Genomic DNA, 20709 nt, shown 5'->3' on the forward strand with positions numbered 1-20709 from the left:
TTGTTGTTGTTGCTGCTGCTGCTGCTGTTGCTGCTCCGGCCATCCGCGGCATACTTACATGTCCACTCATCTGCGCATTAGACAATACAAGCAACTCAAGCCTCGCCCCTCCATGGCCTTACCAATTTCCTTTTACCGCCAAAACTCCTCTCCCCTTTGTTTCTGAGCTACCCAACCCGGCATGGTCAGCAGCCTCGCAAACGCTTGCGGAGCTCACCTTTCGCTGCTCTCCCCGCGGGCCGCAGACCCCAGGCCCCGTTGTTTGCTTGTTTGTTTTTGAAGCCATGGCAATGTCTACCCTGACCTCACCCTTGAATCGTTTAGGCAAATGCCACCCTCCCCATGTGCGCATGGGTGCTATTTCACCGGCCCCGCCTTCCAAAACGGTTGGTTCTCAAATTGCATATGATAGTGGCTGCCATCGTCGACACGTGACACTGACACCATCGGCACAGGGTTTGCAGCCACACCCCAATCAGGTTCACAACTTGCCGGCACCGGCCCAGAGCGACTCGAACGACCAAGCAGGAGAAGATGCAGAGCTGGCATTGGCTGCAGAGCGTGTCAGTGCCACGTACAACCTGGCCTCACTGCAGCTTCAGATGCGGCTGGAAGCCAACCTCGATCGCCTTGAGAGACAAGTGCAAGAGGTCTGTCTGACATGGCCATGGTGCCCTCGCCTGTACTGCTGCCCGCTCACCTCACGCATGGTGCACACATGATCCATATTCGGCCCCGGTGTTGGGAAAACTTCAAAAATAAAGTTGGAAATAGCCCCCCTGGATCCTGGAAAAACTTTTGCCGAGGCCGCAGCCGAGTTAGCCTATCACCAACAGCGCAAGGCTATGGTTGAGCGGTTACTTGCAGACGTGCATGCTCAACGGGACCACCTCAAGGCCCTCCTTGCCGATGTCAAGTCGGCGCAGCGCGCCACTAACCAAGCAGACAGCGCCCATGCCGAATCTGAGGCCGCGTCACAGCCAACGGCATATGACACCACCCAGTCCACGTTGCTGGACCAACTGCTGGCCGCAAATTACCAGGACAACCTGGCCCTTGGCGACAGTGAGGGTTTGTGGGAAGACTTGCGAAAGTTTAGTCAGCTGGCAGACACAGCTACCTCTCTCCTGCAGTCGGCTTCAAACGATTCCCGAGTGCGTGCCTGGACCCTTAATACAACAACCCGCGAACGCGAAACCGCTACTTGTAGGCATGACGCAATGGCGGTACAACTACCACCACTGCTGCTCAACCTCCGCCACGAGGAGCAGTTTCCCTCGTGGGGGCTCATGCGCCAGCAACACTTGATGAAGTCATTGGTGCCACATCGTTACTCCCTTCAAACCTACTATTACTACTACTTTTACCAGTATCTTTTCCTCATGTCCCAGCCCTGCGAGGCATCGGATACGCTGGGCGATCTCCCAGCCCTTGTATCTGCCACGTTTCCTGAAGTCCACCCCACTCACTCCCACTCAGACGCCGAACTCTCAAGCGAACAACGTCGCTCTCCTGGCAAGAGGTCTCGCCGCCCCGACGACGATGTATCTCCGCCGGTGGCTGCTCCAGCCGCGAGCACAAATGACACCCTTGCCACAAGGGCTGCAGAGACAATGGCGCCGAATGACTTGGGTAGGTTGAGACCTTTTTCCTCGTTCGCTGGAACTGGACGACCAACCCACCATCCTTCACCTGTAGCCCTACAACTGATATTTGGGTGGCCGCCTCTGTGTGTTTTCAGTGGTGGTTCTACCGACTCAGGAGGAGCTCGAGCTGCTTCCAGCCGCAGTACAGGCAACCGCCCGGTTAGCCCATGACATCGTGCACAAGACTGCGAGCCACAATCAACGTTCGAAAAAGGTTTGGCCAATTCTTGTGCTTATCAGTTGCTCATGCCCAGTTCAATCGATGAATGCGAAACAGGCCGAGTTGTCTCCCGACCCCTCATTCGGTCTGCTTGCTGCGATTGGGAACAGCTATTGCATGCCCTTTGGTGTGAGGTCCGCAGTGCTGTTGTTGGCGTGTTCAATGGTACATTTACAAATAAGAACATGGATGTTGCTGGGTTCCGAAAAATTGTTCAAAGGTCTGTATCCTTCTCGACTTCTTTCCGCTGTCACAGGAGGGCAAAATTCTTTGCACCCTCACAGCAAAGCTGTTATTTCTATCTCGCTTGTGTAGCCTTGCGCAACGCGACCCCAGGCAGTTGTTCTGCAAGCTGGAGCAGGAGGCCCGTTCCTGGACACTACGATGTCGGGGTTTCCTTCTAGCCACACTCAACGACCAAAGCGCCCGCGCCGAAGACTTTGCTGCCGCTGTGATCAACTTGTACATCACCACACTGCGTGCTGCCAATGTGAGCGACTGACATTTCTGGCTGATCTCGTTGCCCATTATGGTTCTTTGTGGCTTCGACTTTGCATCGTCGCTTTTGTAGCGCCACGAAGAAAGCTGTGCTTCATTCTGACCCGGCCCGTCTCCAGTTGCAAAATGGCTTCCTAGCTCCATTGCATGAAATTCCACTTCTTCGGCGATTGGGGCTTGATTGGATTACACTCAACAAACATCTTTTCATGGTTCATGTTCTCAATCATGATTCGATCATGGAGCGTGCGTGCTTGCCTTGCCATGAGACGATGTGCCTCCTTGTACCCAGTCACATAGCACCAGACGTGTTCTGATCAGATGTGCTGAAATATGGTAGGCTTTGACGAAGCTATTCCTGTGAATCAGCGCCGAGTATCCTCCTTATTGGTCAAGCAAAGCTTGGCTGCAGCCACTCAGAGCGCCAGCCTCAAGGGTGAGTTTCGTATCCTGATGTGCCAAGGTTGTGGTCCTTCGCCTCTTCCGCTCTGTTCTCAAACTTTTTCGGCCATGTACTGCGTAGGCCCTTTGGGAACAGGGGATGACAAACATTGGAGTGACCCCACCGTCATCCAGCTCAGCCTCAAAAAGGTTTGATGATGCTCCACTGTTCACTTCTCGGTTCCGAACCTGTTTGCCTGTACTGACTGTTCTTTGCCACTGCTCACGAAATGATGTCATCTGCTGCGGGATGGAGATAGTCACTTGCGTCGATGCTAGAAGCTGGACTGGTCCTGCAAGATTACTGTCAAATGTGCTGGCGCTTGGTCGAGTGCGTGTTGCAAGCGTGACATATTGCGTGGGCAGGCGTTGGGCTACTTGCTGCCCTCTTTTGGGGAAAGTCATTCCTCACATGATCCATCGTCTTTACTGGTATCCGCGTGTCGGATTGGCTTTCATTGGCAGCTTGACAACAGAGCATGCGCTCAAGTCGCGCCTGGAAGCAGAAGCCAATACCAGCCAGCCTCGCACGTGGGCTCATGGCAACGAACTGGCCTTTGTTACGGCTATTCGGCAGCTTTTGCCCGCCCCGTTTGCTGTCGATCTAACTCAGATCCCTGCTTTACAAGGCTCTCCCATGTGGATCGCTGGTTTTCAAGACAGTGGTGCACAGCCAACCGCTGCCCAAGCGGTAAGCTTGCGCTCTCGAGAGACAAAGGTCCCTAGCACCCGCCTCTGCAATCCCGAGCCTATGATTCCGACCTCTCCTCATGCTCCCCTGTCGACCGTCATGCCACGATGTATTTGATAGGCCAGCGCCGATCACGTAATGCTCGCCACCTTCCAAAGCCAAAATCATGAGCTAAGGCAATGCTATCTCACCTTTCCTCAGCTGCAGGCGGTTGTGCACGACACCAACGCACTGCTAGCCGTGGTTGCCTTGCAGCCCACAGCCCACCTGACTCAGCTCGCACCGCACTTTCGCTGGCCAAGCTGTACTGCCTTTGGCCATACTCAAGATCTTGCTGCTGAGGGCGCATGGACCAGTGCGGCGCAAGAATCAGGTGAAGCAATGGAGGGCCTAGGCTCAGAGATCAACGAGGATGGCAACTTTGAGCTGACGCCCAGTCAAAAAAGAGTGTTGTTTTCCCAACCGCCAGAGCTGCGTACACTTTTGGGAGAGCTAGCTGATCTCGCGCGCAATATGCGCTTTGACGGTGGCGATCCGACGGCACATGCAACTCCAAACCTGGCTGAAGAAAGCCGCGTTTCTTCAAGCGCTGCGCCCGCCTCTACACGAGGCGAGCGCGTCGCTGCCTCAGACGCCCGCATACCTGATAGCCTCAAGGTTCTACAATCTCTCTCTCTCCCTCCCTCTCCCTCTCTTTCCCTCTCTCTCCCTCTCTTTCCCTCCCTCTCTCTCTCTTTCCCTCCCTCCCTCTTCCCACCTTCTTCATTGCTCATGTGTGCTTCTCGCTTTTTGTGGGGATTTTTGTGTCTCCGCATATTTGCTCCTTCTGCAGGTCTCAGATGCATCAACTGCATTGACTGCATGCGTGACATCATGGCTTGTTGCCCAACCCGCGATGCTTCAGTCCCCTGCTTTGGTGGACCTTTTGCGGCGCGTAAGGCGTCCATTAACCAGCGTCATGCTCACACCAGACGTTCTGGCCTATACGAGCGATCAACACGATGTACCACCCAGCCATGAGCGTATCTTTGATGTCAAGGTTTGTTGCGAGCATTGTGTCGGTGTTCTTCAACGCTCATTGAGGTTGACGCATAGAAGGATTGGTATGTCTAAATCCTGGGTCTGACGTGTGCGTGTATCGGCTTGCCCATACCCATCTTTGTTATCCCGATCAGGCGATTCACCTTGCTGGTGACACGCGGCGCCATCGCCCCGTGACCTTTGGCTTGCTGCCGGTCAACTCGCGACTAAACTGCCGTACGACCCATCTGCCAGTCTTTGCAGTGCCAGCGAGCCGGCCGCATCAAAAAGAATGACATGATGTCCCTCACCATATTTGCCACTCTTCTGGTTTCTTTGCTGTTTGCCTGCCTCCTTGCCTCTTTGCATCTTCAGCCGGCCCGGGTTTGCGGCAAGGCGTTGTGGCGTGGCCGGATTTAGATGAATTCTGCGCCATGGCACCTCCGGCTTTACCAGAGTTTTCTGAGCGTACGTACAGCAACGGGGGTTGATCAGCTGAGTTGGGATTCAACTTTGGGTTTGGCACTCACAACGACCCTGTAGATCTCATCTTCGCTCTGCCTGGGTCGTTTCTTTTGCACATCAGATGTTGGATTGCTGACTCTTCCCTTGACCGTTTGCTATGGCATGGATGCTCTGTCAGCCACCACGAGCGAAGATTCGGCCATGGAACTGGCTCAAAACGCTTGTCACTCGCAGTTTGCTGTGGGCCGGCCCGCTCTGGAAGCCCCCAGCCCCGGTAGGAGTGGGCGTTTCGATGGCCTGGTTCAAGTTCACACGGAAGCGCTTGGTATAGCCATCGGCAAGCTGGCCCAGGACTACCAGCTGCAATCGGCAAAGAACCTTATCCGTCAGCTCGAGTCAACATCCCACTTTCTGGCCCGCGCGTCGCAGTCCTCGCTATCGGATACCGATGGGGATGTACCAGCTCTTGATCAGGATGATGTTCGCATCGTGGAAGCCATCTTACGAACTCCCGTGGATCCACAACGCTTTTCGGTGCCACCCAAGCCCTTACAGCCTAAAGAGGCAGGCGTTGACCCCGTGACTGGCTTCAACGCGCTGTCTGGCTTTGGTAAGCTCACTTGCATTTGTTGATCTTGATGTTTCGAGGCAATGAGAAGCAGGGGACAGAACAACGCTGTGATGAGAGTCACCGGTGTGCTTATCGATCTTGCTTGCTTCACAGTGGCTCGGATGTCGCATACAACGCACGAAATGAGTTCGGTGCCAGCCACGCGGCAAGCCGGCGCTTTGGTACCTGGCTTGGCCAATCCTCTCGTAAAAGAAACGTCCAGTTGTTCGAATGGAATGACTGCTGTCATGCCAGACTCTGAGGGCTGCCGTTCGCCCCAGACAAACGAGTCACCAAAACCTATCTGGACGCCGCTCAAGCAGGCCCTCGCTGCTTCTGCTCAGCATGAATCACCCGAGTTTTTGCCTGTCTTGGCAGCACACGTGGCCTCGGAAGCAATCGCGAACATCTCTGTTGAGGACAAGCGCAATGAGAGTGTGCTTCCTGAGCAACCTAGCCGCCCCGACTATGTCGCCTTGGTATGTTTGCTGCTTGCCCCTGCTGCCAGGTGTGATTGGCGTGCTGCTCTTTTGTGAACATTCCGCTCATGTTCTATGCAGTTACCGCCCCCTTTGGACGGGTTGCCCGCTTTACCGCTATCGCAACAGTTCCTGTCACTGCTTGCACGAGAGCACGAATCGATTGTCCCAGCATCGCAGTTCATTGCGGCCGATCCTTTTGCGTCTGGTGCTCGTGAAATTGAGGCTGATTCACGGGCGCTACCGCCGCTCTACACGGTCTGGTTTAACTTGTCTTGTAGTGCACCTGTCGTGGCAGCTCATGGAGCAAACACTGTCTGACTTCTGCTGCTCGTGGCCTCTCTTGTTCTCACTTCGCGGTCTACTGTGCTTTTGTTCAACTTGCCGGGCGAGCACAGCTGTCGGGCCTGCGTTTGCCCATTGTGCTGCCACATGCACGCACTGATATGCAGCCGTTTGAGGAGTTTGATGCTGTCATGGTGCGTCTGCGGTGTGTTCGACAAAGCCGCAATTCGCACCTCAATACGCGTGCTCTGTCTCTGTCCTAGGACAAATTTAAAACTATATTTGCACAAACCGCAAAGGTTGCCCCTGACTACAGCAGTGTCGAGCCCTGCAACGCCGGAGCTTTTGATGTTCGCCATGCCCACGGTGGCCCAGCAGCCCGACCACGCATTAGCAGCATGAACGTTCCGCCACCCCCGTTAAACTTGGCAGTGCCGGCTGGTGATCCCCTGGCCTCTTATTCTCAGTCCGATGCCGGTACGTGCGGCGAGCAGGCCGAGTGGCGGTTTGGCGCTGCGTCTGCTTGTCCCTATACCTCCACCTATCTTTCTGGCCTACAATTGAAATGAGGCCCTGGTCTCACGCTGTGCCTGTCTGGTGTTTGACTCGAGCAGCTGACGTTGCGCTACCAACGAGCATGGCACCGGATGAACCCATCCCGGTTCCACACCCTACAACTTGCCGGTGTTCTTATTGCAACTTGTTCAACACTGACGGTATGCCCCTTTGACGAAGATTGCAAGGCCGTTGCGCGTCATCGCCGCCACCGCCACCACCACCACCACCACCCAAATTTTTACGCATTACTAGCACTGTTAAAGCGCCTTTATTAACTTACATTGCCCTTGTTCGCGTGTGCTTTGTGTCTTTCACAGAATATGGCGAACGACGCGACGCGCGCCACGGACCGCAGGCCATGCGACAACGCCTTCAGCAGCTCCGTGCCCATCGCCAGCCTAAACAGGATGAGGCTGGCCCCGTGGACAGCGTTGAAGACACACGGTCACTTGATGAGCTGCTCAATTTTATCGAGGGAGCCCAGCGGGACTCAGGCTCGAGTCACGCTCCAAATGCTGCTTCTAGTGATAACCTCGTCAAGACCAAGTCCAAGAAGAAAAAGAAGAAAAGCAAAAGCAAAAAGGCATGTGTCATGCAGTGTACATGTAACGTTGACTGCTCACACGCAAGCGCCGGTTGACCTTCACGGCCCACTCGCTCATGCATTCTTGTGCCTATTGCTTGACAGGCGCTCAGTGCCCCCTCAGCCATTGAGGGCCCGGGGGTAAAATCCTTGGATGCTCCTGCACCAGCAAGCAAAGCAGCAACTGTGACACCAACAAATCAAGCTTCTGGGTCCATGGTGGCACCCAAGGCCGAATCTGCTGTCACACTTGAAGAAGGCCCGGTCAGTGTGGACTTGGACGATAGTGCGCTGGCGGAGCAGGCTGGCGCTGCGGCCCAGCTTTTCCCTGGAGGGTTGGCAGCCGCTCTTTTGGCTGGGGACTTGTTAGAGGACGACCCTCAAGACGACCCGGAATTGCTTCGCGAAATGGAAGCGTTAAAGTCGCAGTTGCAGGGTAAGACGTAGCCATGCCGTCGAAAGGATGATGAAGAAGAAAGGACTTGAGAGAGAGAATGAAAGCGAGGGTTTTAGACACTTGTGTGGACGACATTCTGATCGACAATCCGTTGTGCATCATTCCGTGTGTGGTAGAAAAACGCCAGCAACAAGGACATTCCGTTGATTCTTGAAAGATTTTTCTGGTTGATTGCAGGGTCGGGGTGAAAGAATTGACTCGACTACTCGTATATATTCATTCATTTTTATTTAAAAGTCGATTTCTGATCTCTAGAATGCTGTTTGGTGTGTTTCCACGGCTTGGTCTCGCAAGCAGAATGCAGCCGCTTTGAGAATGCTTGGGCTGGGTTTAACCACAACCGTGCGCGTCAAGTAAACGTGTATGCAAGCCCTATAACTCGCTCTCGGCCTGTTCTTCCCAGGCCACGGATGCCATTGGGTTGCTTGCGTGGCCGGTCAGCGCTGGCACGCTCGATAAGCGCTGCACAGCCACCATGACGTGCGCTGCTGTAGGCCGAGATGACGGGCGTGAGTGCCACATCTCACGCACCAATCTAAAATCGGGCAAACACAAGGCGAACAAGGGCAGGTGCCATGAGTGGCATGGCGAGGCTTGCATTTGAACTTATTCAAAAGGGAAGATAGTTACGTACGTCTGCAAGGCAGGTGGTAAGCGGTCGGTGGCGAGACGTTGCCCGCTGTTCAACATTTCAACCATCATTTGCAGCGTAAAGTTTCCGTAGGGGGTCTGTCCGTTCTGAAAGATCTGCCATGCGCGAAAAACCAGAAGTGGCGTGACTGTTCTTCCCCCTTATTTGCTTTGGATCAATGGCGAGGGGGTGGGAGGAGGCACCAAAGGCAAAGGAACTCGCGAGTGTGCCCGGTTGTAGCCTGTGATGATGACCAACCTCCCATGCAGTAACCCCTAGCGCCCAGACATCCGATGCCGTGGTAAATTGACCTTTTTGAAGCGCCTCCAGCGCCATCCAGCTACGCAGTAGCATAATGTTCGCAAGATATGAAGCGACCGCGCAAACTAAGTGTCAAACGCTAACACGCATATGCAAGGCGTGCTCGATGCCAATCTCAACTCACCGGAACGGCAAGCTATCGAGCTGAGATGTGCGGTAATAGTCCTCGGAATTTCGCAAGAAACGACTCACTATCCCAGTTGCATGTCAACAAGTCAGATCAAGCGAAGCCTTGAGCTGTCTCCGTGCGGGCACGATGGCAGCAGCAGCCTGATTTGCCAACTCACGGCCAACGTCGCCTAGTTTTGCGACCAGAGCTCCATTTCGATCGGAGAAAAGAAGAACATTCCGACTTGCAACGTCGCGGTGGACTAGACGATGTGCGTGAAGATGGGCCAGTCCATCGGCAATGTGCATCAAAAGTAAGATCTAAAGGGATATTGCCAAGGCGCAGTCGTCCACTCGGGCCGTGAATACGATACCAGTTCAGCAGCTCATCACATCGAGCTTTAAGGCATGAATCCGATGATGCACGCATTCTGGCGGCATCAACGCTTACTCGCTCGAGTTCACCAAGCCGTTTTCCAGGGCTGAGCAGGTAAGCACGCAGACTTCCAAGGTTCGCGAGCTCAAAAACTAAAGCAATTGGCATGCTAGTAAACATCGCATGAGGAAGCATGGGTGAGATTGGCGTGCAAAATTTGCAAATCAGAGGTTGAGTGGAATCGGGAATGATTGGAAAGATGTCCTGGGGCCGACGTGGTCACGAGCGCGTGAACACACACACACACACACACAAACAAACAAACAAACAAACACACACAAACAAACAAAACAGAGAAAATTGGGCTCAACGCACCTATCATGCACGATGCCTAGCAGCTTCACTAGATGCGGGTGTGGTGGTATTAAATGCAGTGTGGCAGCCTCCAACATAGCAGCTTTGTGATCCATGTCCTGCACCGGGGTCACAAACTTGATCGATGAGCAAATGTGTGAACAATGCCTATGCCAACGCCTGTCACGAACCTTGACAGAAAAGGTTTTGAGTGCGACAACGGGCGGAAAATTCTTGATGTGTTGGAGCGGAGCGGCCTGCATGGTGCATGCGTCAGGCAAAGTCCACCATGAAAGCAAAAGCCAACAGAGCTGGAACATGACAGGAAACTCCCACACGCAAAGGAACGCACTTCATACACGGCCCCGAAGTTGCCCTTGCCAAGGGTAGACCCGATGCGGAGCCATGATCTATCAAGTCAACATGGACATAATGACCAGGCGTGCGCGCACAGCACCCCATCCTCTACATGGCTCGCACGGGAACAGTGGAACAAACACTGCCAAGCGCTTGTGGGGGCACGACAAGACTTACGCCGAAAGAAGGGTCATCGGTTCTTGCCGGCGCGTTTGAAGTACTTCGGAGAGACGTGGGGCATCTTGACCATTCTCTGGCAATGACTGCAGTTGCACGGCGATTTGCTGCAAACACATCTCCAGTTGACCGGCAGCCGACATCGGTATGGCCGAGCCCAAGGCATCGGCAGGTTCCAAACGATGTGTCGTGCGCGCGCGCCACCAAACAATGAAACAAAGGACAACAACCAAACAACCGCCCACTATGGATCCAAGGATCACTGCCATATTTTGTGGTTGCTGAGACGTGAGCGATTTGGGGGCCCTCGTAGAGGTGTGGTCTACTAAAGCTGTTGTTACCTCAATGCTGGCTTGCGTGGTGCTAGGACCAGCGACCCTGAGAATGCCCAAGCCAAGACAGGACTTGGCAGTGAGCGGACATACACACCAACAGAGTAATGCACACACGGAAGTCCAACAGCGGGCGACTGTCTTACAAGAAGTTTGGATTCCATAAGAGGGTGCTTCGCTCGGCGCTGGTTGAGACCAGATCGAGACGACCATCGTTATTGATATCAGCAAACGCCACGTCCGATGCCCCTCGATCCAGCAGGGAAATGGGCAGCATGGTAGAAAAGCTGTCCTCGCCCTCGTTCCTCAACCATACAATGCGGAGGGTCGTGCTCAGTGCAGCCACGACATCAACTCGACCATCCATATCTATGTCTTGCAACCAAAATCCTCTCACAACCGAGACCGTGGTGCCTTGCAAAATCACCCCATGATGATCCCATGCCGCATCCAGTGAGTTGCGAAACCAGCTGATGGTATAGTCAAGTGTACCCACAACCAGATCAAGCAAATCGTCGCCATCCATATCAGCAACATCGAGATACAGGATTGGCCCACCCGCGGCTACAAGTGCCTGCGCCGGGGCCACTGCGCCCTGGCCAAGGCCTCTCAAGCACCACACAATAGCATGGGATGTATCAGACACCATTAGATCCCGATGCGAGTCTTGGTCAATATCTCCCACAGCGAGGGCGATGGTTGACACCGCGGCATTGGCACTGTGCAATACAGCCCGTATACCAAATGAACCGTTGCCAAAGCCGCGGTACCAGCCCACGCTACCGTCCCCGCATTCAGCTGTGAGTAGATCCAGGTGGTCGTCGCCATTCCAATCGAGCACGTTCATGGCACAGATTTGTGAGGCGCCAGAATCAATCGTGATGGGAGATGAAAATCTACCATTACCCAAATTGGAAAGCCAAGCCAATGTGCTGAGTGTCGGGCTGGCTGTGAGCACATCCACGAGGCCGTCCTCGTTCAAATCGCAAGTGTCAACGATAGCCACGCCGGAGCCACGGCTCTCCTGCACCAAGCGAGCACTACCAAAGCTCCCGTTGTTTAAATTCTTATACCACAGCACGGTACCATCCACCGAACTGGCTACAAGCGCATCGACGAGGCCGTCCTGATCAAAATCGGCGGTTGCACACGGGCCAGGTCGATCCATGTCTGACTCGAATATGGTCCTTTCCTCTCCAAAAAGTCGTCTTGTGTACACGGTGTCCGTGGAACCGGCATTACGACGCCAAACAAGACCAGTGGTGCGGCGCGATGCATGCACGAGATCAAGCCAACCGTCTCCGTCCACATCCAAGGCTGCAATGCTATTTAGATCACCCGTGGATATTTGCAAGGGCGAAGAAAAGGATGCATTGCCAAGATTGAGGAACCAAGTGAAGAACTCGTTCCCAGTGATGAACAACATGTCTGGAGCACCGCTTTGAGTAAAGTCTTCAAGAATAATTTGCCGAACGTCGTGAAGGCGGATTGTCAGGTTGGTGGAAAACCCATGCCCTGAAGCGAGGCGGTTTTGTACAAACAAAGCGCTGTTGTCTCCGCCCACCACCACGTCTACCGCGCTATCGCCGTCCACATCTCGTACACTCACAGCCTGTGCCTTGTCGAGGCCCTGCACGATGAGCTGCCAAGATGAAAAGGAGCCATTGCCCTGGCTCGGCCACCATAGTACACGGCCTTCGTTGATACATGGCGCCACGATGTCAAGCCAACCATCGCCATTCAAGTCTCCGGCAGCCAGCTGGCGCGGGCCATCGCACAAGCCGGGCAGGATTTGCACTGAGCTGGCGTTGAAGGCGCCGTGTGCATTTGGGTACCAGACAATGCGATCATTGCCATAGTCGGAAACTACCAAGTCCAGGAAACCGTCGTTGTCTAGATCCTCTGCGAGTAGTCCGCGAACTTCATCGTGCACCGTCGACACAATAATACCGGCAGAAAAGTTGCCACCGCCTGTATTTCTAAACCAGACCAACGAGTCATCATTGGTACTGCCGGCCGCCACGTCCACCCACCCGTCGTGGTCAAAGTCACCAACAGCGCCCTGGAAGGCCGCATGGATAACGCCAACAAGTCGCTGCGGCCCAAAGGTTCCATTGCCCAAATTTCGGTACCAAGTCACTTGATCGTTGTAGGAAGCGACTGATATCACATCTACCCAACCATCGTTGTCCAGATCAGCAGTCAGCACATCCCTGATGTCAACGACCGCCTTGGAGATGTCATTGTTGGTCCAGGTGAGTTGATAGCTGTCGCTTGTTGGTGGGATGGCCGCAAACGAGATGCTGACCAGAACCGCGAGGACGGCCAAGCCAGCCCATCGTCCCTTTGCCATTCCAAGCGTGGAGTACCCATGCATGCCTGCCTCAAACCTGACCCCCCCCCCCCGCTTGTTCACGCCTCGAACCTCAATGCAAGCTGGACATTGCCGTTCTCATCCCAACCTTTTGCCAAGACGACAGCCACCAAGATCCGTGTCCAATCCATCCAAAAAAAAAAAAAGAGAGAGAGAGAGAGAGCAGGGAGGGATGAATGAAAAAGTTGTAAAAAAGATCTCTCACATGACATGTGTTGTTTTCTTGCGATTTCTTCATGTTGGATTGACAATAAGGCATGTTGTATGAGGGAGGCAGCGGTGACAACGGCACCCATTCAAGCTGAACGACATCAAGTCGACCATCTTCAATTGCATTGATAGACACCTGAATTTACATGTTAAGTTTGCTTTTCTTGTGGCCATGGAAACAAGCATCAGACTCAGAAAGGAAGAGGGGTGGGGAAAACAACGGGCAAAAGGCAGAATAGGTCCTTTTTTTGAACAAAAATTGAGGTAACATGGCAGAGCTTAGCGTCCATAAGCGCTACCGTAAGCACCGGCATACTGCTGTTGTTGTTGCTGAGGCTGTTGTTGATAGCTCATGTTGTAGGCGCCCTGCTGGCCACGCTGGCCCTGTGCACCTGCAGCCGTCTGATACTGGAGGTGGGTGGGTTGTTGCTGGGCCTGCTGTTGGCCTTGCACCTGACCCTGGGCGCTATACGCGTTACCATAAGCACCTCGCTGTGCCGTTTGCTGCATGCCTTGTTGGTTGTAACCGCCGTAGCTGTTGGCCGCACCAGCCATTTGGCCTTGGTTGTAACCCATCTGACCATAACCTCCAGCTGTCTGCAGGCCAGCAGCACCGCGCTGGCCAGCCGTCATGCCGGCACCACCAGCGGCACCGCTCATGTTGCCAGCAACGCCGCCAGCTGCACCAGCCATGCCGCCAGCTGCCATGCCACCCATGCCACTGCCGGGCATGCCGGGCATACCGCCCGCAGCCATACCACCCATGCCGCCCATCCCGGGCATGCCACCCATACCAGGCATCATCTGCATCATGCCATACTGCAGGATCGTGTAGCGAAGATCGAGGTGAGAACGAGACGTGAAGCACGCGTTCAAAGCGGAGCATCAGCAGCTCTCACCGCATTGGGCATCATGCCATAGCCCATGCCACCCATGGGAGCACCACGACCACCCCGGAACTGCGTATACGGAAAAGGAGACACAAGATACAGCGTGAAGACCGGGTCACATTGTGGAGATGGGAGAGCGCAAATGATCAATGACGCATGATGAACACTGCTGGGCGACTGGTATCGTATCCGCCATACTTGGCCTGACGTGCCACCACGGCTGGAGGGATCGGCGCTGTTGCCGGTGCGCTTGGTGGCCGGACCAGTGCGAATCTAGAGACAACGCCAAAGCACGTCAGGCGTGCACGTAGAAGATAGGTGCACAATGAGTGGTGCGGTAAGAGCCCCCATTGATCGGAGAAAAGAAGAAGAGAAATGAAAAGGCCCGGGGGGCGGGGGGCGGGAGGCAATGGGGCTTGTGTTCAAGAGTGATGGAGATGGCCGCACCTGGCGATCGCCGATGAAGCTGTTATGCATGGCACGCATGGCTTCGGAAGCCGTGTTGCGGTCGGCAAAGGTCACAAAACCGAACCCACGAGAACGGTTTGTCTCGCGCTCGAGGATCACATTGGCCGACAGGGGGCTGTAACGCTCAAAGTGGCGGAGCAAGTCCTGTTCGCGCGCTTCGTATGGGATGCCACCAACAAAGACCTTGCAGTTGGGATCGTCTGGGGTAGCAGGCTGGCCGGGTGCCGCAGGACGACCCATGCCACCAGCTCCACCCGCTGGCATGGAACCAAGGGGGGCTGACTGAGTCAGTGGCGTATGGACCGCGGAAGTGGCCGGTGCGGGCGCAGGGTGTGTTTGGGCAGGTGCGCTAGACATTTGAGTGGTGGTGTTGGTGTTTGGGGCTGCTGGCACAGGCACGTTTTGCGGGGCAGCGGTGGGCGCGGATGTTGATGTGGACGAAGTTGTCGACGTTACAGGCGCAGGCACCGTGGAAGGAGCCCCAGTCGAGGTGGAGGCGGGAGCACTTGAGGAAGCAGGCCTAAATAATTGATCATGCGGGCACAAGAGGCAGCAAAAGGAAAACGCCATCAAGTGAGATAGCAAGTCGATCATTCACTGTGTCGTGTGCAAAAGCTTTGCATAGGTATGACATGTTCTTTTATGCGATGGAACATGGGTTGGCGGACAAGGAAGGAACAAAGGGGGGTCGTGGGGCTGCAAGGCGCAAGAAAGAAGAAGCACAAGGCCAAGAACACAACGACATACGCAGCAGGGGTGCTGCCAGGGGTGGTAGCAGTGGTTGCAGTGGACTGAGCAACACTCGAATTTGACTGGGCGGTGTCAAGTGAGGTTGGTCAAAAACAAATTGACAAACGACCGATCCGAGTTCAAGCCGAGGATAGTAGTCACGACAATCAGGAACAACGGCAAGGTCCAAGAGTTTTGGGGAAGGGCGGAATGCCATCGTCCATAGGCACCCGATACACGCGCACACAAAAGTCCGGCGTTGCAAAATGGAAGAATGAGCATCCGCATCAGAAATATCGCAGGAGCGTGACGCGACGAAGCGCAGAAAGCCAGCACCGTTCAAAGTTGAGAGGGGAAAGAGTTGCGGTGTCCACAACGAAAATTACCAGCCAGCACGAGTCCGATCAAGGTTGATCCAAGTTCCAAGCAAGGCCAAAACACGAAGCGCCAGAGCGGTAGGGGAGAGGCGGAACGGTCACGGGAAAGGACAGAAGAAAAAAATCAAAGGATCAAGTGAGAGATACATAAAGGTCCCCACCATCGATCAGACAAAAGTTGAAACAAAGGAGAGAGAGAGAGAGAAAAAAAAAATTAAAAGAAAAAAAGGGGGGGGGGAACTTCTCCATCAGCATCATGGCTTGACATGCCACTGCCAAGCAACAACGCACAACAGCCGGGCTGACAAAGCCCGACACCAGTCGAGAGGCTTGGCAGAGCAGAGCGGTCATGAAAACTTGACAACAATAAAGGCACAAAACTTACGGCTGTACATGTTCGAAGATGTAACGACGCAGGCGGGCCAGACAGGATACAGGTGCACAAGACATGGGGTCAAGTTCCAAGGATACCATGAAACCAGACGAAGAACCACACACAATATCAGCAGACCAGACCCAAGTGACAGGTTGAAACATTCAAGATGGGTATGAGAGGAGCATCAGGACGAGCACAGCGAAGGCAGGACGGGAGTGCTGAAAGGCGCTTAAACCCGAGGTGGGTCAATGGATGAAGGCATCTTCGGACCAGTGTTCCCCTTCCCCCTTTGTTGTTCTTCCCTTGCTCCCTCGTCTGTTGTGCCTGTCGCCTCAGGCCATCACAAGGGCGTATTTGTGTTGACAGTCTGAAGCAACGTGTGCACCCCAGGTGGGGCGCGGTCAAACTTACGTTGGGCTTGCTTGTTTTCCAGATATTCCTTGAGGCGCTCTTGCAGCTCGGCCTTGCGCCCAGTGGAGTTGAGATTGGCTTTGGTACAGGCAGCACGCAGTTGGGTCACCTTGAGATCTTCCAGCTCACCGACGGTGAGGGTTTCCAGGTCGATGGTGTCATCCATGGTGTTTTGGTGGCGGGAGGTCAACTCAGAAAGCCGAAAAAAAACTCTTCAAGACGGAGAAAGGGCGGGGAGAGCGGAAGGAGGAGAAGAAGAAGAAGGAGGAGGAGGAGCAGAGGGAAGCAGGAACCAAACGTCCAACGACCACGAATGCAATTCGGCAACAGGAGGAGCAAGAGAAGAAAAATGGAGAAGAGACGGCAAACAAAAGTGTGATGGGGAGCGAGGGGGGGTGCCGAGCGAAAAGTTCACACCTGTAGCAAGCAGCGGCGACTACGGAGGCAAATCGAAGCGAGGAGGGCAGTTGGAGATCAAGTTGATCGAGAAGTAGGCAACGGGAGGGGAAGCAGTCGATGAGATCCCCGAGAGCAGAGCCAAGACAAGGCGACGAGCGACGACGACGACGACGACGAGCGACGATGGCGATGGCAAGCGATCAGCGCTCACCGTGCAACAGAAAACGGCTCAAAGCCACTGAACACACGAGAACACGAGACAAAGGGGTGAAACAAAGAGAGAAGAGAGAGAGAGAGAGAGAGAGAGAGAGAGAGAGAGAGAGAGAGAGAGAGAGAGAGACTCTCTCTGCTTATGCCTTTATCTCTCTTTTTGTTGAAAAATTTTGGGCCGCGAGAGGTTTTGGCGGGGGTCAAATTGTACGTTCAGTCGAAGACAAGACCCCGGACATTGTCATACATAAAACGGATGACAATACGAATCTGCTGTGTTATGTAGGAGGTGGTGTTTATACATTATGGCCTGTGCAGTCTCAGATGGTCAACAAATGCAGAGGTGCATGCGTTTATTGTAGCTGCGGTGTGCGGTACAAAAGGTTTTGACACGAGCGACCACTGGCTACTTGTTGCAGATGATCTACCGGTTTGTGTAGCGTGATACGGCGATTGGCTGTGTTGTGGTGATGTGGCAGCATTTTCATTTTCTCGCCCCGCGTCGCGGTTCCAAATCTCTCTCTCTTGCTCGCTCGCTCTCTCTCTCTCTCTCTCGGTGCGGTACGTGTCTTCAAAACGACCGAATCCTGTTTGCGGACGGGCAGGGGCGGGATCTCTGTTTGATCAGCTCGCACCCGTGGCCTGGTTGGTTTGGGGAAAAAGAGGGTGAGGGCTTTTGCCAAACCTGCTGAGGAATGCGGGTCGTGCTGTTGTTTCAACACGTGCAAGCGGCGGTGCCGCGTTCTTGGTGTGACTACTGCCTCGCGCACTAAACATGCACTGTCGCTCACGCGCTCACGCGCTCACGCGCTCACGCGCCGGGCATGATAACCAGGATCCCACACAACCGGACCACTCGCCTCTTTGTCTCTGAGCACGGTCCAGGACATACAGCCATGGGCAACTCTCGGCGCGGATCACGCCGCGACAGTGTGCAGGCCACGCGCCCCTGGAACGTCTCCTTTGTTGACCAGGGCAATGCCATGATCAACGCCGATGGGCAGCGCATTAAGCGGTCCGTTTGCCCCCTCCTCGTTGAGCATCTCACTCAGATCCATGTGCACTGCTCAACCCAGCCAGGCCTACTTGCTTCCCCCTTGATCTCACCAACCTCCTCCCGCTGACCGTGATCAGGCGCCAGTGGCGGACCCCAGAGATGCTGGCTGGTGCACCTCCCAAAGCCATTGTGTTCTTTTGCCATGGCTGTACGACTGTACCCCCGGTCTCTTTTACTCGCAACGATCTGCCTTGGCTAAACAAGTGCATTCACATATCCGCCCACCCTTGGTCCACCGTGTAGTTGCGGACCACTCGGAACGCCAGACCGTTCTTGCTGATCGTCTGACGCCACACAATATTTTCATGGCGTGCCACGACCACGGTCTGTCGCCTCTTTGAGATCGCCCCCCCCCCCCCCTCCCTTTCACCTCGTACAATACCGACGCCCGCATTTCTTCCCTGCGGCTTGTTCACCATGTGCGCCTGCGCACCGTGCTCGGTCCCACCAGTGGGACACGGACGCAGTGATGGCTACCCCGCCCACGTTGATGACTTTGACGTTTACATCCGAGATGTGATTGATGCAAGTACTGCAACTACGCTTGCTGAGCGACTCAGACCCGGCACCGCACCGCAGCAGCAGCGACCTCGCGCCTGCACTGCACTGACCCATGCTGATGGCCTTTGCAGGACCTTCATGAGTATCAACGCCTTTACCCCGACATCCCCGTCATCTTGGCCGGCGAATCCATGGGTGGACTCATTGCCATTCATGCGGCCATGCGAACACCCGTCGCCGCCGTCGTAGTTGTGTGAGCGCTCCTGTTTAGGCGCAATCGCTGCACCCGCCCACACAAGCCCGCTCATGCTGATTTATCACGTTGTCGCTGCTGACCCTCGTAGCTGTCCCGCCATTCGCCCTGACCCAGCCACTGCTGGACCAATTGTGGTACGTGGGCACCGATGGCGCTCACGTGCCAATGTGCACGCTCGCGCACACGGAATGTCTGTGGGGACGCCAGGACAATTCATGTGCTTGCACCTGGCCCATGGCATCTTGGCACTCCCACAGATTGGTCTCGCCAAGATTCTGGCCGCCATCAACCCCCGCATTGGTGTCAAGAAGCTCTCGCCCGACTACATGAGTCGCAACCAGGATACAATCGACGCGTTCCGCAACGATCCTCTCACCTACAAGGGTGAGGGCACCACCGAGCTTTGCAGCAAGCCGCTTTTCAATCATCGTGTTTTATCGTACTAACGTTCATACATGCATGTAGGCAAAGCCTTGGCTGGTTGGGGCGTGCAGATTCTCAAGTCCATGTTGTCTCTTGAGAGCCTGCTGCCGGTGCGTCACAAGGCCCCATGTGCCGCGAGTGTTTGGCCGGACCTCGTGCTCTGAACTGACTTGGCAAAAACCAACAACCCAACCCTCCTCTTGTAGACGTTTACTGCTCCTCTATTGGTCATGCACGGTGGTGCTGACAAAGTTACATCACTGGACGGTGCGTGGCTGCCTTCCAGCCGCGCGCACGTACCGCCTCACTTTGAGCTGGCCCACAAGTCCAATCAGAACCAGTGTGTCTGACTTTTTACAAATCGTCTGAATCTGCGAGCTCATGCTTGTCACTGAACACCGCAGGCTCTGAGTTTTTGGTGGAGAATGTGGGATCGCAAGAAAAGGAACTGAAGGTGTATGAAGGCATGTACCATGACCTGATGCATGAACTGCCTGAAGACACCGACAAAGGTATGATCATGGCTTGAAGTAAGCAGTGTTGGATGCACTGAGCTGACTGTGTTGCTATTCGACCCAATTGCAGTGTTGGACGACATGTGTCATTTTATCCGTTCCCATATTCCTGGTGAAATGCCAGCCAAGTCGCAAGAACCCACGCCAGTGGTGCCCAAAGAGACAGAAGTCGCCGCAGCCGCTGAACCGCAGCAGGAGGAAGGCCCTGTAGCCGCCGAGCAGCAGGAGGAAGTCCCTGTATCTACCGAGCAGCAAAAGGAAGCCCCTGTATCTACTGAGCATCAAAAGGAAGCTGCACCCGCAGCCGCCGAGCAGCAGGAGGAAGCCCCTGTAGCTACCGAGCAGCAGGAGGAAGCCCCAGTAGCTACCGAGCAGCAGGAGGAAGCTGTGCCAGTCACAACTGTCAGTGCCAAGGGAAAGACTCAGGTCTATGTCTGATTTCTCATCCCATTCTCTTGCTAAACTGCATTGCGGACCAAATTCATATGCTTGTGATTGCGTTTGTGCATCTTTCTGATTCTTTGCCCTTGTTTCTTTTGCTCTTGTTCTTGTTCTTCTTCTTCTTGTTGTTCCAGTTGTTGTTGTTACTGTCGAAATGGATTATTGCACGACTTGATGATATTATTGATGCATCAAATAAATTCAATGAACATCATTCAAAAAAAAAAAAATAGGAAGGGGAGGGACCTGATATGGACCTAGACATTTGACGCTTAAGCAGCCAATGAAGGACAGATTGGCACTAGCACAGGGACAAGAACAAACAACGCATGACATGAATCGGTAGTCAGGATTGAGCCTCAAACAGAAACGGAACAAAAGCAAACAAAAGCAAAAAGAAAGACCATTGAGGCAAACACTCACTCGGCAACAGCACAACTCACAAACGTAAAGACATGCATGA

General features: G+C 54.3%; 4 protein-coding genes across 4 annotated transcripts; 2 read left to right on the plus strand and 2 right to left on the minus strand.

Moving 5' to 3' along the window:
• Positions 1-284: 284 nt before the first annotated feature.
• MONBRDRAFT_24303 (uncharacterized protein) lies at positions 285-7943 on the plus strand (the record flags this gene model as incomplete). Its single annotated transcript, XM_001744477.1, has 22 exons — positions 285-386; positions 456-650; positions 765-1632; positions 1742-1860; positions 1924-2000; positions 2182-2345; positions 2705-2800; positions 2888-2955; positions 3066-3136; positions 3271-3496; positions 3617-4271; positions 4329-4430; positions 4468-4535; positions 4672-4753; positions 4892-4984; positions 5103-5591; positions 5706-6070; positions 6152-6328; positions 6469-6549; positions 6619-6832; positions 7231-7523; positions 7602-7943. 22 exons carry the CDS (start codon positions 285-287, stop codon positions 7941-7943), a joined length of 4947 nt encoding a protein of 1648 aa, XP_001744529.1.
• A 382-nt stretch (positions 7944-8325) lies between these two features.
• MONBRDRAFT_7129 (uncharacterized protein) lies at positions 8326-12962 on the minus strand (the record flags this gene model as incomplete). The annotated part of the gene is made up of 2 exons (XM_001744684.1): positions 8326-8488; positions 10756-12962. 2 exons carry the CDS (start codon positions 12960-12962, stop codon positions 8326-8328), a joined length of 2370 nt encoding a protein of 789 aa, XP_001744736.1.
• Positions 12963-14524: 1562 nt separating this feature from the next.
• Positions 14525-14737, minus strand: MONBRDRAFT_3616 (uncharacterized protein; the record flags this gene model as incomplete). The annotated part of the gene is made up of 1 exon (XM_001744685.1): positions 14525-14737. A coding segment is annotated over one exon (213 nt), but the record flags the coding sequence as incomplete, so codon positions are not given.
• A 2786-nt stretch (positions 14738-17523) lies between these two features.
• On the plus strand, positions 17524-20243 carry MONBRDRAFT_24306 (uncharacterized protein; the record flags this gene model as incomplete). Its single annotated transcript, XM_001744478.1, has 12 exons — positions 17524-17614; positions 17659-17698; positions 17889-18068; positions 18188-18258; positions 18354-18434; positions 18562-18639; positions 18956-19026; positions 19125-19251; positions 19333-19400; positions 19497-19557; positions 19695-19802; positions 19876-20243. The coding sequence occupies 12 exons, from the start codon at positions 17524-17526 to the stop codon at positions 20241-20243; spliced, it is 1344 nt and encodes a 447-aa protein (XP_001744530.1).
• Between the last annotated feature and the right edge of the window lie 466 nt (positions 20244-20709).

The sequence above is a fragment of the Monosiga brevicollis genome, genomic scaffold (assembly GCF_000002865.3).
Source record: "Monosiga brevicollis MX1 MONBRscaffold_6 genomic scaffold, whole genome shotgun sequence".
Lineage (NCBI taxonomy): Eukaryota > Choanoflagellata > Craspedida > Salpingoecidae > Monosiga > Monosiga brevicollis.